General features: G+C 64.1%; 1 protein-coding gene across 3 annotated transcripts in view; it reads right to left on the bottom strand.

Annotated features, from left to right (window-relative positions):
• Nucleotides 1-438: 438 nt before the first annotated feature.
• AGAP3 (ArfGAP with GTPase domain, ankyrin repeat and PH domain 3) overlaps nt 439-12,445 on the bottom strand; it is a 56,689-nt gene continuing 44,682 nt past the window's right edge. For 2 of the 3 annotated variants that reach the window (XM_040260326.1, XM_040260327.1), the window contains 8 exons: nt 9,147-9,315; nt 5,974-6,093; nt 4,460-4,597; nt 2,633-2,787; nt 2,459-2,549; nt 2,141-2,363; nt 1,241-1,496; nt 439-1,123 (listed from right to left, as the gene is read on the bottom strand). In XM_040260326.1, the coding sequence (XP_040116260.1) occupies nt 917-1,123; nt 1,241-1,496; nt 2,141-2,363; nt 2,459-2,549; nt 2,633-2,787; nt 4,460-4,597; nt 5,974-6,093; nt 9,147-9,315 (1,359 nt within the window). In that variant the 3' untranslated portion in view covers nt 439-916. The remainder of the gene's footprint in view (nt 1,124-1,240; nt 1,497-2,140; nt 2,364-2,458; nt 2,550-2,632; nt 2,788-4,459; nt 4,598-5,973; nt 6,094-9,146; nt 9,316-12,445) is intronic. The other variant, XM_040260328.1, reaches the window with a different exon arrangement.

The following is a 12,445-nucleotide window of genomic DNA, read 5'->3' as shown; positions in this document are numbered from 1 at the left end:
AGGGGACCGTCCTGCTGTCGGTGGGCGATGTGTCTCCTCCCCTGGCACGAGCCCCCCTCATCCCATCACATCCTCAGACTCTCCTGGGCGCTGACCCCTGCACGCCTGGCTGTGAGGCTGGTTCCTGGACGACTCCTGCCCTCTCTGTGGGTGACCTCTGGCCAGCACAGGGGTGGCGTTAATAAGGCTACTTGACAGCATACGGATGAAAACAAGGAGACCAACAGGAAACCTCTGTGAGGGTGATGGGGAACGGCGGGGAGCTCCCAGTGGGAAGCACAGGGCCCGTCTCCCCTCCTGGGGTGGGTGACAGACTCAACGACCCGCCTGGAGAAAGAGGGGCTGGGAGAAGGCCACAGAGGAAGGAGGCTGGGAGGGGTGGAGAAGCACCCCAAAGTACAGCAGAGAGGACAGGGACGCAGAAGCAGAGCCCCAAGGGGTGTTTTCTCAGAAGGGTGGGGAGATGAAAGGCCAGGGCCAGCCCCCCCCCCACACACGGTCTGGTTTATTGGCTCATCACACACACACACCAAGTATGTACACAAACATAAATATTGCAATGTACACATTTACATGGGACCTCTGGCCTGCCCAGGCTCCCGTCTCTGGGTCGGGGGCCTACAAGGGGCTGGCACGAGAAGGCAGGAACGTGGAGGAGGGCGAGGTCCTGCTCCCCTCCTCTCACAGCACCCCCAAAGCATCCTGTCCCTTCGCAGCAGCGCCGGCCGGGCGGCCAAACACCTGCAGCGGCGTCCCCGGGTGTCTCCTCTGACCCTCCCGTCTGGCTCTCCTCCCAGACTCTTCCTGGGTCCTTGGGTCTCAGCCTCTGTGTTTCTCGTCTCCCCCAGGGCCTGGAGGGAGGTGGGTGCCCCACGCCCCGGCGCCAGTCCTGGCCCCTCCGGCGTCCTCCCGGGGCTCACAGGAGGCTGGGGCTGCGGTGCAGCTCGGCGGAGGCGCTGGTGCCATTGGCCGGCTCTCTGCCGGGGACGGGGGTCACGCCGCAGCCCTCCCCGGGGCAGCCGTGCTGGATGAGGATGTCGGCACACTCCTGGCTGCCGGCGCGGCGAGCGTAGGCCAGCGGGGTCAGGCCGCGGGCGTCCCGGCTCCGCACGTCCACCCCATACTGCAGAAGGAAGCACGTTCTCACGGTTGGCAGGAAAGGTGTGGGTTCCCCCCCGGGTGGGGTGCAGTGGGGAAGATGGATGTCAGGGAGATCAGGAAGCCCCCCCCCGCAACTCACCCAGATAAGCAGCTGCGTGAAGACCACGTTGGCCATGGCGCTGGACAGGTGCAGGGCCGTCCGCCCGTCCCCATCGCCATAGGTCTCGTTCACCTCCTCCTTGGACCCGTGCGCCAGGAGCGTCACCAGCAGCCGCAGGTCGTCCTCCACCACCGCCCGGAGTAGCTGCTGTCCCAGCGGCACGTCCGAGCTGGGCAGCGGGGCCAGGAAGAGCTTCTGCTCATACTTGGCCCGGATCCAGCGCTCCTTCTCCTCTCTGCGGGCACAAGCAGGGCCAGGCCGGGGTCGGGGGGCGGGGGGGGGGACGGTCAGGGAACCGAGAGAGCGAGGAGGGGGTAGGGGGCCAGGACCAGAGCAAAGACTAGCCCAAGGGACCCAGGGCGGTTGGGGGCAGCGGGTGGCGCAGAGGGTGTGGGAGATACTGCATGGAACTCTTGGGGGAAGACCCCCTGGGGGCGACGGAGATGCGCGGGGGAGGGGGGGGTGGGGATTCAGGGGGCCGCGAGGGCGAGCAGATTCCAGGCAGGGTTGGGCAGCTTATCTGGCCCTGCAGGAACACAGGAGGCGGGGCCAGTCCTCGGGGTCCACGCACGACCCTATCTATCTACCACCTATTCTCTGCATCTCTGTGCTCCGGCTGTAGCCTTTGCGCCACCTCGCGATAGGGCCCTGCGCATGCGCTGCCCCCCCCCCCCGCCCCCACGACGTGCTGATAACTGCGGAGAAAGGGCCGGCTGTTGTGAGGCTCTGAGTGAGAGGCGGAAGGCACCCCCAGGGCCCACTGCGGAGCAGAGCAACGGCCAGGTTTAACCCTTCTAGCCCGCAGCCCTGTCACAGCCGGGGGCCCCCCTCCCCCAATCCCCCCACCCGGCAGGGGCACCCGGGGCCTCATGCCCTCACCTGCAGGCGTCGGGCCCTGGTTTAGCATAGCCATCCAGGGCCCCCTCCCAGACGCTGTTGGCCAGGGCGTTGCCCATGGCGGTCATGACGGCCAGCAGCTCGGGTGGCCAGTCATCGAGATCGAGGGAGCGGACCCGGGAAAGGTGAGCTCCCAAATGCCGGTGGGTCCCGGAGCACTCGATGCACATGAGCGCGCCCAAGTTCAGGCTGGCCCAGTCTGGATCTAGGCGAGGAGAGGAGGTGATGGAGCCGCCCCCTCCACCCTCGAGCTCCCCCAACCCGGAGCGCCCAGCCTGGTCCCACCACCGCAGCACTCACTGGGGGCGTCGCAGTCAATGCAGAAGCTGTTGCCCCGGACGGTGCGCACGGCCTGCACGGCCAGAGCTGTGTTCTGGTTCCCCAGTCGAGTCTGAAGGGATGGGTGGAGGGGTGGCCAGTGAGTAAGGAGGCCAGCATGGGGCATCCCCCCCAGCCCCTCTGCCCCGTGCCCACCTTGTCCTTGGCGCTGCGGCAGCCCTGCAGGCTGGCGAGGATCTGGGCCTGCACACTCTGCACCCACAGCTCCCGCTCCTCAGCCGTCGAGGCCTCGAAGTGCCACGTCTGCCCGGTGAGGGACACCACCACGAACTCGAACGACTCCTCGGCCTCTGCGGGCACACACAGGGCACGCACACCCGTCAGGGCAGGGCCCCTGTCGCACGCATATGCAGCCCCTCTGGGGCCCCAGCCTGGAGGACTGTGCTCTTGGGGCTCCCCGCGGGGCGGGGAACTGGGGGCGTGGAGAGCAGCCCGCCAACCTGGCCACCTGTGGAGCCTGGGTGGAAAAGCTGGGACGCAAGGTTTGTTGGCAGCCCCGGTGCAGCCGGGAACAGGTCTGGAAGTCAGAGGGTGCTTCCCGGAGAAAGCGGAGCCCAGTGTCTGGAGAAGATGCGCCGGGGCGCTGGGAGGCAATGCCGGGGGGCAGGGGTGTGTATGTGGGGGTGTTGGAGGCGGGTGTGGGCACCATCCGTACATGTCAGCTGCAGCCGCCTCATTTTGCAGCTCATTAAACCCAATATTCCTGACGGCGTCGGCGTGGGGCTCCTGGGAGCCAGGCCCCTCCCCCGCTCCCCTGGCACAGGCAGGCAGGGAGGGCAGGGGTGGGGAGCAGCCTCCGTTTCCTCCACAGACCACCTGGGACGTGTGAGCAGACAGGGACCCGCAGACGTGTGCGATCACAAGCCTTGGGGGCTGAACTGTGACCCCCCCAGCAGTGTGGGGGCGGGCGCTGCTTCAGGCTCTGCACCCCCAGCAGACCATCCCTGTGAGCCTCACTCCTGATGCTCACCCCCCGCTCGCCACCCCTCCCCAGGGGGCACACAGCTCCCGACCAGCAGAAGTGTGTCGTGGGGGCTGCAGAGATGAGGCCACAGGCTCTGCAGGGCAGCCTCTCGTGGTCCTGTGACACTGACTCCCCCTCCACCCAGAAGTCCTCGGGGCCGGGCTCCCGCTTCAAGAAGCCCTGAACAGAACCATCTTCATGGCAAAAGCTGGAACCTTTCTTTCCTCAGGCTCCACCATTCTGCCTCACCTCGCTCCCCACCGTCTCTGAACCCCACGGCCCTGATCATCCACGGGGACACAGTTCCCTGGTCCAGATGGGCCGCCGGGCCATGAGCGCCAGGCACCCCTGTATCACAGGCCGGCTATGCAAAAGCTGCTGTTTCCTTTAGTGAGGGTCTCCCCACAGCCCTGCCCCTGCCCATGGGGGCAGAGCCCAGCAACTGTGCATCCAGCTAAGTTAAACTTTCAAAGGGACTCCAGCCACTGAGAAGAGACACACTTCGAAGAGGACATGAGGAAAACCAGACGAGTAGCACTGTAATGAACAAGGAGCTAAGAGGAAGAACCCATGGAAAATATCTGAGGAGCGGGGGTTTCTCTGCCCAAAGACGACTAAGGAGAGACTCAGCCCGACACGCGGATGCTTAAAAACTCGACGGGCGCTACGCGAGATGCAGGGAACACAGGTCCTGCCCGCGACACCCAGGAAGAGGTATGGGACTGGCAGCCTGCCGTCTTCTACCTTCTATGAGAGGAAACGAAGGAAGCCCACGTTTTCACAAGGGGTTAAGTTAGGCCAAAGAAGGAGCTTTTTTCCTAAGACACCAGGTCTAAATGACCAGAAGGTATGGAGCTGCTCTTATGGGAAATTATCAGAAAGTGCTTAACCGAATATAGACAAGAGGGTACGAGGGCGTGACGTTTCGAGGAGGACGATCCCCAAGTCCCCCTGCCCACCTCCTGTGCCCCAGTTTCCCTTGGGGGGGTCCCCCTAACCTTCAGCAGCACTGCTGGGGCCGTCTGGTCGGGGGGTCCCGGTGCTCTTTTTCCTCCGGTGCTTCTTCCGGTTGGAGTGGGGAGATGGGGGGGGCTCCAGCTTGGGGCTGGAGCTGAGCACCTCAGCGGGGCCACTGGCTGGTGAGGGAGAGGGGGAGACGTGTGGGAAGCGGGGAGGGGGCAGCACCCTGACCTACAGCTGGGGCACCCGCCCGGGAGAGCAGCCCCTCGCGCCCTCTCCCCCCAACCCCACCCCACCCCACCCCAGAGCCCCAGGCCTGGAGGAGGAGAGAGTGGGAAACTCAGGCAGAGCAGGGGGAAGGCAGGGGGAAGCCAGGCTCTGCAGCCCAGAGGGGCGGAAGGCGGCCGGGAACTCGCTCATGGGGAGCTGAAACCCCAGCAGCTCCGCACCAAATTTATCCTCAATCACACTCCCAGCTCCTCACAATTAATAGCAGAATTAGAGACAATCAGGGAGCTGCCTAATTACTGTCAATTAGAGCGCGCTAATCAAGCTCCCGTCTCCCGCACCCCGCCCGGTGCTCACCACTAAATGTCAAACTTCATTAGAGGCAGACACGCGGTGCCCTCCCTCCCTGCTTGCCTGCCTCCTTCCAGACTCAACAGAGGAGCCTATGGAGGCCGGCGCGGCCCCTGGACGGTGACCTGCCCTGGCCAGGCCTCCACCCCCCATCCTCGGGGGGCCTGGGCTTGGCGCGGGACGTGGGAGCAGACCCTGGGCTGTGGGCGGCCAGCCCCTCCCACTGTCCAAGCTGGGGCAGGGGGCTTAGGGGGGACCTGCGAAGGGTCTCTGGGAGGAGCTAATGCTCTGCTGCCTGGAGTGGGGAGTGGGGGGGGCAGCAGGTGCACCGGCCCTGGGGTGCGGTGGGGGGTTCCTCCCTTCTACACCCTCGCGGAGCTGCACTGACTGATGGATCAGGGCTGAGGGTCAGGGCGCAGGTGAGAGTGAGCCACCTGCTGAAGAGGCAGGGGAGAGGCCAGGGGAAGAAGAGCTCCGTGAGCAAGGTCCAGAGAGCGACCCCTGGTAAAGAGAGCGAGAGATGTGGGAAGGGACGCTCCTGACCGCCGGGAAGGTCGGGGAGGGGCCTTGGCCTATTGCAGAGGCAGTGTGGGGAGAAACTCCCTGTCTGGACCTCTCCTTGATCTCATCTGCAGGACCCCCTTCCTGCCTTCAAAGCCCCCAGCGCCACTCCCCCCAACCCTGGCTTCCCTCCCCGTCCCCCCGCGGCGAAGCTGATGAGCTGGCTGCACAGGGGGCTGATGGCGATGCCAGTGCCCCCAGCGCCGCCTGGGGCCAGCAGAGGGTGGGCAGGGGGGCTGCAGAGGCAGGGAGGGTCTCCAGCGCCGGCTGCTGGCGAAGGCCCCGGGCGTGGCGGCCCCCGACTCCCTGTTTCCCAGGCATGCCTGGCCCCCCTCCGCTGAGACCTGGAGGGCTGTTCCGGGGCAGTGTTGGGGGGGAACCCCGCTCCTCTCCCGGCCTCACTGGGTCCTACCTGGGGGCAGGGCAGTGGCCTCAGTCCACGGGTCGGCGCTGGACACAGAGCAGGCGCGCTGGTGCAGCCCCTCGGGGCGCGGACCGGCCCAGGCTGGGCTGCCAGCCAGGTGGGGGGTACCTGGGGGCGGGGGTGGGTGGGAGGAAGGGTCAGACTGGGAGGGGCCCCGGGGGAAGGGGGGCCCACAGGCCGTCCTGAAAGCACAGCTACCCACAGACAGAGCTTGAGAAATGCCCGCGGGACACTGGCAAGAAAACGAGGCGCTCCTGGGTTCACTGAGTACTGTGCCAGGTTCGCCAGAGAACCGGGGTGGGGACTCAAGCCAGCCTGAGACCTCACGCCCCACCTCGCTCCCTGCCCTGTGAGCAGAGCCAGAAGTTGGGCGGGGACAGTGGGGCTGACTCCCCATCACAGCCTGAGCTCCTGACCCTCCTGCTCAGGCCCTGAAGCCCGCACTCCAGGCCACACACTCCGTGGGCTGTGCCTCAGCTCTGCTGCCATTCTGACAAGAAATAAGTGTATCAAATTCAAGTAATTATGTCTAATTAGTATTAGTAATTATCCTGTTGGGCTGCAGAAAATTAATCTTTCGTTTCCCATCGGGGGGAAGGATGCAAAGCCGGGGGAATGGGGCAGCAGCTCCAGGAGCGCCGGGGGCGGTGGCAGGGACCTCCCTGGCTCATCAGTTATCATGGACAGCCCCGGGAGGCGATCGCAGCCCTCTTGCCTCGGGCCACTGACCTGAGATCCCACAGGGCCTGAGGCCAGGAAGCCACGGCCAGCAGGCAGGTCTAAGCAGCAGCGGCCACGCCCAGGGATCTGCACAGACATCGGGGGTAGGGGGGAGTGGCCGGGTGCTGGGTGCTCAGGACGGGCAGAGACCCCTGGGGCTGGACGAGCCTGACAGAGGTCCCCGACCTGCCCCACGAGCACAAGGGGCAAGTGTCTGCAAGAAGCCCAGGGCCAGGCAGCCCCGAGCAGAAGCGCCTGGAAGGGAAAGGAACAGGCCAGCCGTGTCATACCGATGCTCTGGGGCCCGCAGGATGCTGCAGGGTGGGGCAAGTTCTGTGTTTCCTGACACCCACGGTGGGAGCAGACACACAGCAAGCGCTGATTAACACCAGGGCGGGCCAGCCCCTCGCCGCCACATGCCGAGGCCCTGCTCTCCGGAATCCTGCCCCCTCCCGCTCCGCCTAACAGGTCCCTGCCATCTCAGCCTTTCTTGGGGTGGCCTCCCCCTGCCCCCACAAGCCCGGTCAGGAAACCTTCCAGGGGAGCAGCAGCCTCAGGGCCGGACTTCCCGCCGCCCCCTCACCATCTACCCCGAGGTTCCAGGTCTCACTCCCCCCCTACCCCAACCCCACCCAAAGACATCACAAGGCCCAAACCTCCTCCCCACAAGCCCCCCAACGCAAAACCCCAAGGGAGGGTGGGCGCCTTCCCTTTTCTTTGTTAATTCTCCCCTCATTACGCCTGCAATCCCACAATCAGTGTGCACTGTAATTGTCGAATTTGATGCTAATGATTAATGAATTAAACATGGAGCCATCAATTAGTCCTCGGAGGATAATTCTGCATAAAGCAGCGGATAATGTAATTACAGTAACAAAGATAATGAGATGTTAACATCGCCCGGTGAGCGGAGACGCGTTGTGAGTGTGCGCGAGGTCGCTGGCGGTGCGCCGGGGGGACGCGGCCCCGGGGGGCGGCCCGGCTACGTGTTCCGGGGACATTGGGGAGCCGTCCGTGGGCGTGGGTGGGTACGTGGGGGAGTGGGCTGCACCCCTGCTGCACGCACCACTTCCGCTCCCCAGGTGGGGGCCTTCGGGGGACGTGGCAGGACACGGTTCCAGGTGTCCCTGCTCAAGGAAGCAGCCAACGGTCCCCCCTGCTGCCTGCCGGCAAGCAGGGCTTCCCTTCCATCCACTTCCATGTCCTCTGCCCTCTGGTGCCACCTGAGAAGCCCTGGGCCGGCCCCACTCCGGGCTGCCCTCGCTGTCCCCGGGCCAGCGAACCCGCCCCCTCGCCCCCAAGCACACCTCGCCGGCAGCTCCGAGCACCCTACTCATCTTCCTTGTTTTCCTGTCCTTAGCGTTCCTCTCTTCACCAGTCTACTAGCGCACTTTCTGCCTATTTCAAGGACCTCGTTCTGAGCCCGGGGAGGCTGAGCGGAAGCACAGAGCTGCCCCAGTCAGGCACACATAGGTTCAAAACCCCCTCTACCACTTCAGTGGGATTTCGGGTGCTCAGTTGCTAAGTCGTGTCTGACTCTTTCCAACTCCATGAATTGTAGGCCACCAGGCTCCTCTGCCCATGGGATTCTCCAGGTAAGAATACTGCTGCCTGCCCAGTCGCTAAGTTGTGTCTGACTCTTTGCGACCCTCATGGATGGCAGCCCACCGGGCTCCTCTGTCCATGGGATTTTCCAAGCAAGAATACCGGATGGCCATTTCCTTTTCCAAGGGATCTTCCCGACTCACGGACTGAACCTGTGTCTCCTGCGTTGCAGGCAGACTCTACCACTGAGCCTCCAAGGAAGCCCCTCTGGGGGATTTTACAGACAACTTACTTAACCACTCTGAACCTTTGTTTTTCCATCCGTAACATGGGAACACGATCTCAACATCAGGGCTAGCACACTTGGCACCCCTCAATCAGCGGTGCCAGGGCCCCTGACCCCTCAGTGCCTCCAGACAGGGTGGCACCCTGGCAGGGCGGGGACCCTTGCCTCAAACAAGCACCATCTTTCTCTCCTGACTGCTGAACGCGGTGGCATCCACGCCTCTGAACAAAGACTCCACCCTGCACTGCAGAACTGAGGATGGTTAAAGGGTTCGCCCCAGGCAGCTCGCTCGGCAAGCGTGGCTGAGATGTAGCCCCCATTCCTGTGCCCCCATCCCCTGCCCCGCTCCGGATGCTGATGCCACCTGTCAGCACGAGGCTACCTGTCCCTGCTCTGATTTGCTGGGCTGGCCACTGGCCACTTCCCCTACTGACCCCATGAGGGCCGCATTTTGGCCAACGCATTAGCTGGGCTGATCCTGAAGCCTGACACTCGGTGCAAGCCTGCCCGGAGCCCTGAGGACCCAGGCTGGGCACAGCCTCCGACATATACCTTCCCAGGCCCCTCCCATCACAGTGCGCCCCATGACCCCACCTCAGCAGCCCCTCACCTGTGCCCCCACCCAGCTGCGTGCTACTCCGCTCCAAGGCCAGCCCGTTGGCCCGGGGGCTGGTGCCAGGGGCTGTGGCCGGCGTGGCTCGCGGCAGGCGCTTCCCGGGCACCTTGACAGTGGTCCGCAGCAGGTCGATCTCCTTGCCGTGGATGTTCTGCATGTAGTCCTGGGGCCGCATGGACAAGATAGGGTTGGGGGGGAGACTCGTTAGGACAGGCCACTCTTCTGCAGCAAACCCCGTCCTGACCCTCCCGACTCCTGGGTCTCTCCCTGCACTGTCCACGTTTGTGGAGCCCCCCCAGTACCCCCCATCCAGGTCTGCCTGCGTGTGGCTCTCGGGGCTCCGCCGGGAGCGGGGCAGGGGCCACAGAGGGCCTGGGGCCAGGAGTGACGCTTGGGCTCCTTTACGGAAGATGGCTTGGGAGCAACGCAAAGGAGGCCAAGTGTTGACCAGAGATGGGACTTGGAGAGAGGCCGGATGGCCGAGGAGAGGGACTGACAGGCCCCTGGGGATGTAGACGATGGGCTGCCCCGGGCCGTGGGTAGCTGGTCACCAAGAACCCCAGCCCTGTTTGCAGACGCTCCCACCGCCACTTGGGGCCTCGAGAACTTTTAGTCTAGAGCAGCGCCCAGTCCTTAGAATGTGAATAAGCTGCTCAGTCCTTTCCGACTCTTTACGACCCCGTGGGCTGTTCCCCGCCAGGCTCCTCTGCTGATGGGATTCTCCAGGCAAGAATACTGGAGTGGGTGGCCATTCCCTTCTCCAGGGGATCTTCCCAACCCAGGGATCAAACTCGGGTCTCCTGCATCGCAGGCGGATTCTTTACCGTCTGAGCCACCAGGGACGCCCTGGTGCCTGACGATAAGTATTTGTCGAGTAGCTAAAGGGAAGCCTTCGACTCTTTCTGCCATCCTGAGGAACAGTGAGACAAGTACACGGGTTCCAGATACCAGTGGACATCCCAGCGGCAGGAACAGTGACCAGCACTAACGTCACACGTCAGCCGCCCAGCCACGTGCCAGGGGTCCCCCACGAGACAGCTGATATCACGTCTGTATTTCACGCACTGCCTCACGTGAGTGTCCCGACGACCCAGGAGGACGGCGTTACTGTGCCCGCTTTACAGATGGAAAAACAGGTTATCCTTACAAAGAGTGACCTGCCCAAGGTCACAATCAGCAGGTGACAGGGCCAGGCTCAAGCCCAGCCTGTTCAGGTCCCCAAGGAACTTCCTCTTTAGCCCCAGAGCGAATCAGCCCTGCCTGCATGTCAGCACCTGGAGGGCTGGACGTGGACAAGGGGGGATAGAGACCCCAAGAGCGGGAGCGGCTGGGTGCCTACCTCATCATGCCTACTGGCTTCACCTTGCCCCGGGCGGAGGGTGGCAGCTGGCACGGCGGGAGGTAGGACGAGGGATGCAGAGTGGAGCCCTGCCCTCCCTCTGGCCTCCCTCTGCTTAAAACCTCCCCCAGCCCGGCCCAGTCTCCCTACTGCTCTGATCTTCTCAGGTGCTAATCCCTTGTCCACGGCCCTGGCAAGTTCTTGGGCGGTCCTTCCCCAGGGGACAGAAGCCGGGCCAGTGATGCCAGCTTAATTCTGGAGGGAATTTCACTGGCTGGACTCAGACGGGCTCCTCTCTTCCGTTGTCGGAAGTGCCTCTGGGACATTTTGCATCCAGGGCACTGCCCTGAGCACCCGGCTCAGTGGTGTCCTTCCAGGTCCCAGCCCTCTCACCCCACCTACTGGGACACCACTTCCTGTTCCCAGGCATTCTCCTGCCTTGTCATCTTTCAGCTTCAGGGAAAAGAGACAATGTCCTCTGCTTAAAAGAGCTGATGGGGAGTGCTGGCCAGGGTGGGCTGACCAGGGGCTCAGGGCTGACCCTCACCCTGTGAATGACTGAGATGACCTTGAGGAGAAAGGGGTCACCTGGCCCCAAGGAGCCAAGAGAACACAGGCATCTCCAAAGAAGAAAAGGAGTGAGATCGAGGGAGCAGAGAGCCCAGTACCAGCCATGCTCCTGCCCCCGGCAGGCTGGCGTTCCCTACAGGAATCACTGGGGCCAGCGGAAGGACCACGGGGAGGATGGGGCACCCCGATGCCAGCATGCAGGCCAACTCCCGGAGGCCTAGCCAGGCCTGTGCATGCTAACTCACTTCAGTCGCGTCCAGCTCTTTTGAGTCCCCATGGGCTGCAGCCCGCCAGGCTCCTCTGTCCATGGGATTCTCCAGACAAGGATACTGGAGTGGGTTGCCATGCCCTCCTCCAGGGGATCTTCCCGACCCAGGGATCGAACCTGCGTCTCCAGCATTGCACGTAGATACTTTACTGCTGAGCTGCCTGGGAAGCCTTTCAGAAGGCCCACAGGGGCCCCGCCAGCCGGAGAGAAGCGCCCTGCCCTGTAGCTCTGCCCTGTGTCCCTGGCCTCCTGGTGAGGGATGGGGCGGTGCCTAGCCTCGAGCATACCCTGCTCCCAGGATGCTTGGTTTGTGTTTCAGAAGCACAGAACAGCATCGCTGAGACGCAGACAAGGGCAGGCTCCACCACAGGAGGGCCCCCCTGCCCCGACCTCCCACTCTTGCTCTGCTGAGTGCTGCCAGGGCTCTGTCCCCAGCCTGAGCCCCTCCCTATGCCCTGGTCCCTTCCCCAGTCAACTCCACCCACCCCCATTCTCGTCACCGCTGGCCCTCTGGCCTTGCCTAGCACTCAGGGTGCACCCCACCATCCTGGCGGCCCCCACACTCCAGGCCCCCACGGCCCTCCGATCAGCTCCGCACGCATCCCATCCCGGGTCCCCACGCACAGTCGCATCTCAGCTCGAGACGACTGTCAACAGCTGGCAGGGCCGAAGACACAGCTGCCGTCCCTTTCCCGGGGGCGGAGCTTGGGCTGCTCTAGTTCCCAAGGAGGTCACAGCAGCTGCAACAGTTTCCAGGCCCCGTGACAGCCCTGGGCTGCCCAGGCTGGGACACCGGTCAGGGCAGAGGCGGGGGAGAAGCTGACCCCAGGCCAAGAAACCAGAGCCGCTCGGAGAGACTCCGTTTGGGACCAAAGAGCCAGACGCCAACGGAAGGGGGAAAGCAGCGCTGACCACCCGACAGGCCAGCACCCAGCCAGCTGGGGGTGGGGTGGGGGACCAGCTCCGGGCCCCCGGAGGAGACTGCGATGGGCGAGCCGGAGAGGCGGCAGCGGACGGGGTGGCGTCGGGAGCGTTTCCCTCCGTCAGCAGAACGGGGGAGCTCCGCGGCGGCTCGGGAGAGCGGTCACCACGGCTGCCTTTATTACCCACCATCAA

The sequence above is a fragment of the Oryx dammah genome, unplaced genomic scaffold, assembly GCF_014754425.2.
Source record: "Oryx dammah isolate SB20612 unplaced genomic scaffold, SCBI_Odam_1.1 HiC_scaffold_18, whole genome shotgun sequence".
Taxonomy (NCBI): domain Eukaryota; kingdom Metazoa; phylum Chordata; class Mammalia; order Artiodactyla; family Bovidae; genus Oryx; species Oryx dammah.
The sequence above is the reverse complement of the archived record's forward strand: the minus strand, read 5'-3'. Positions and strand labels throughout refer to the sequence as shown.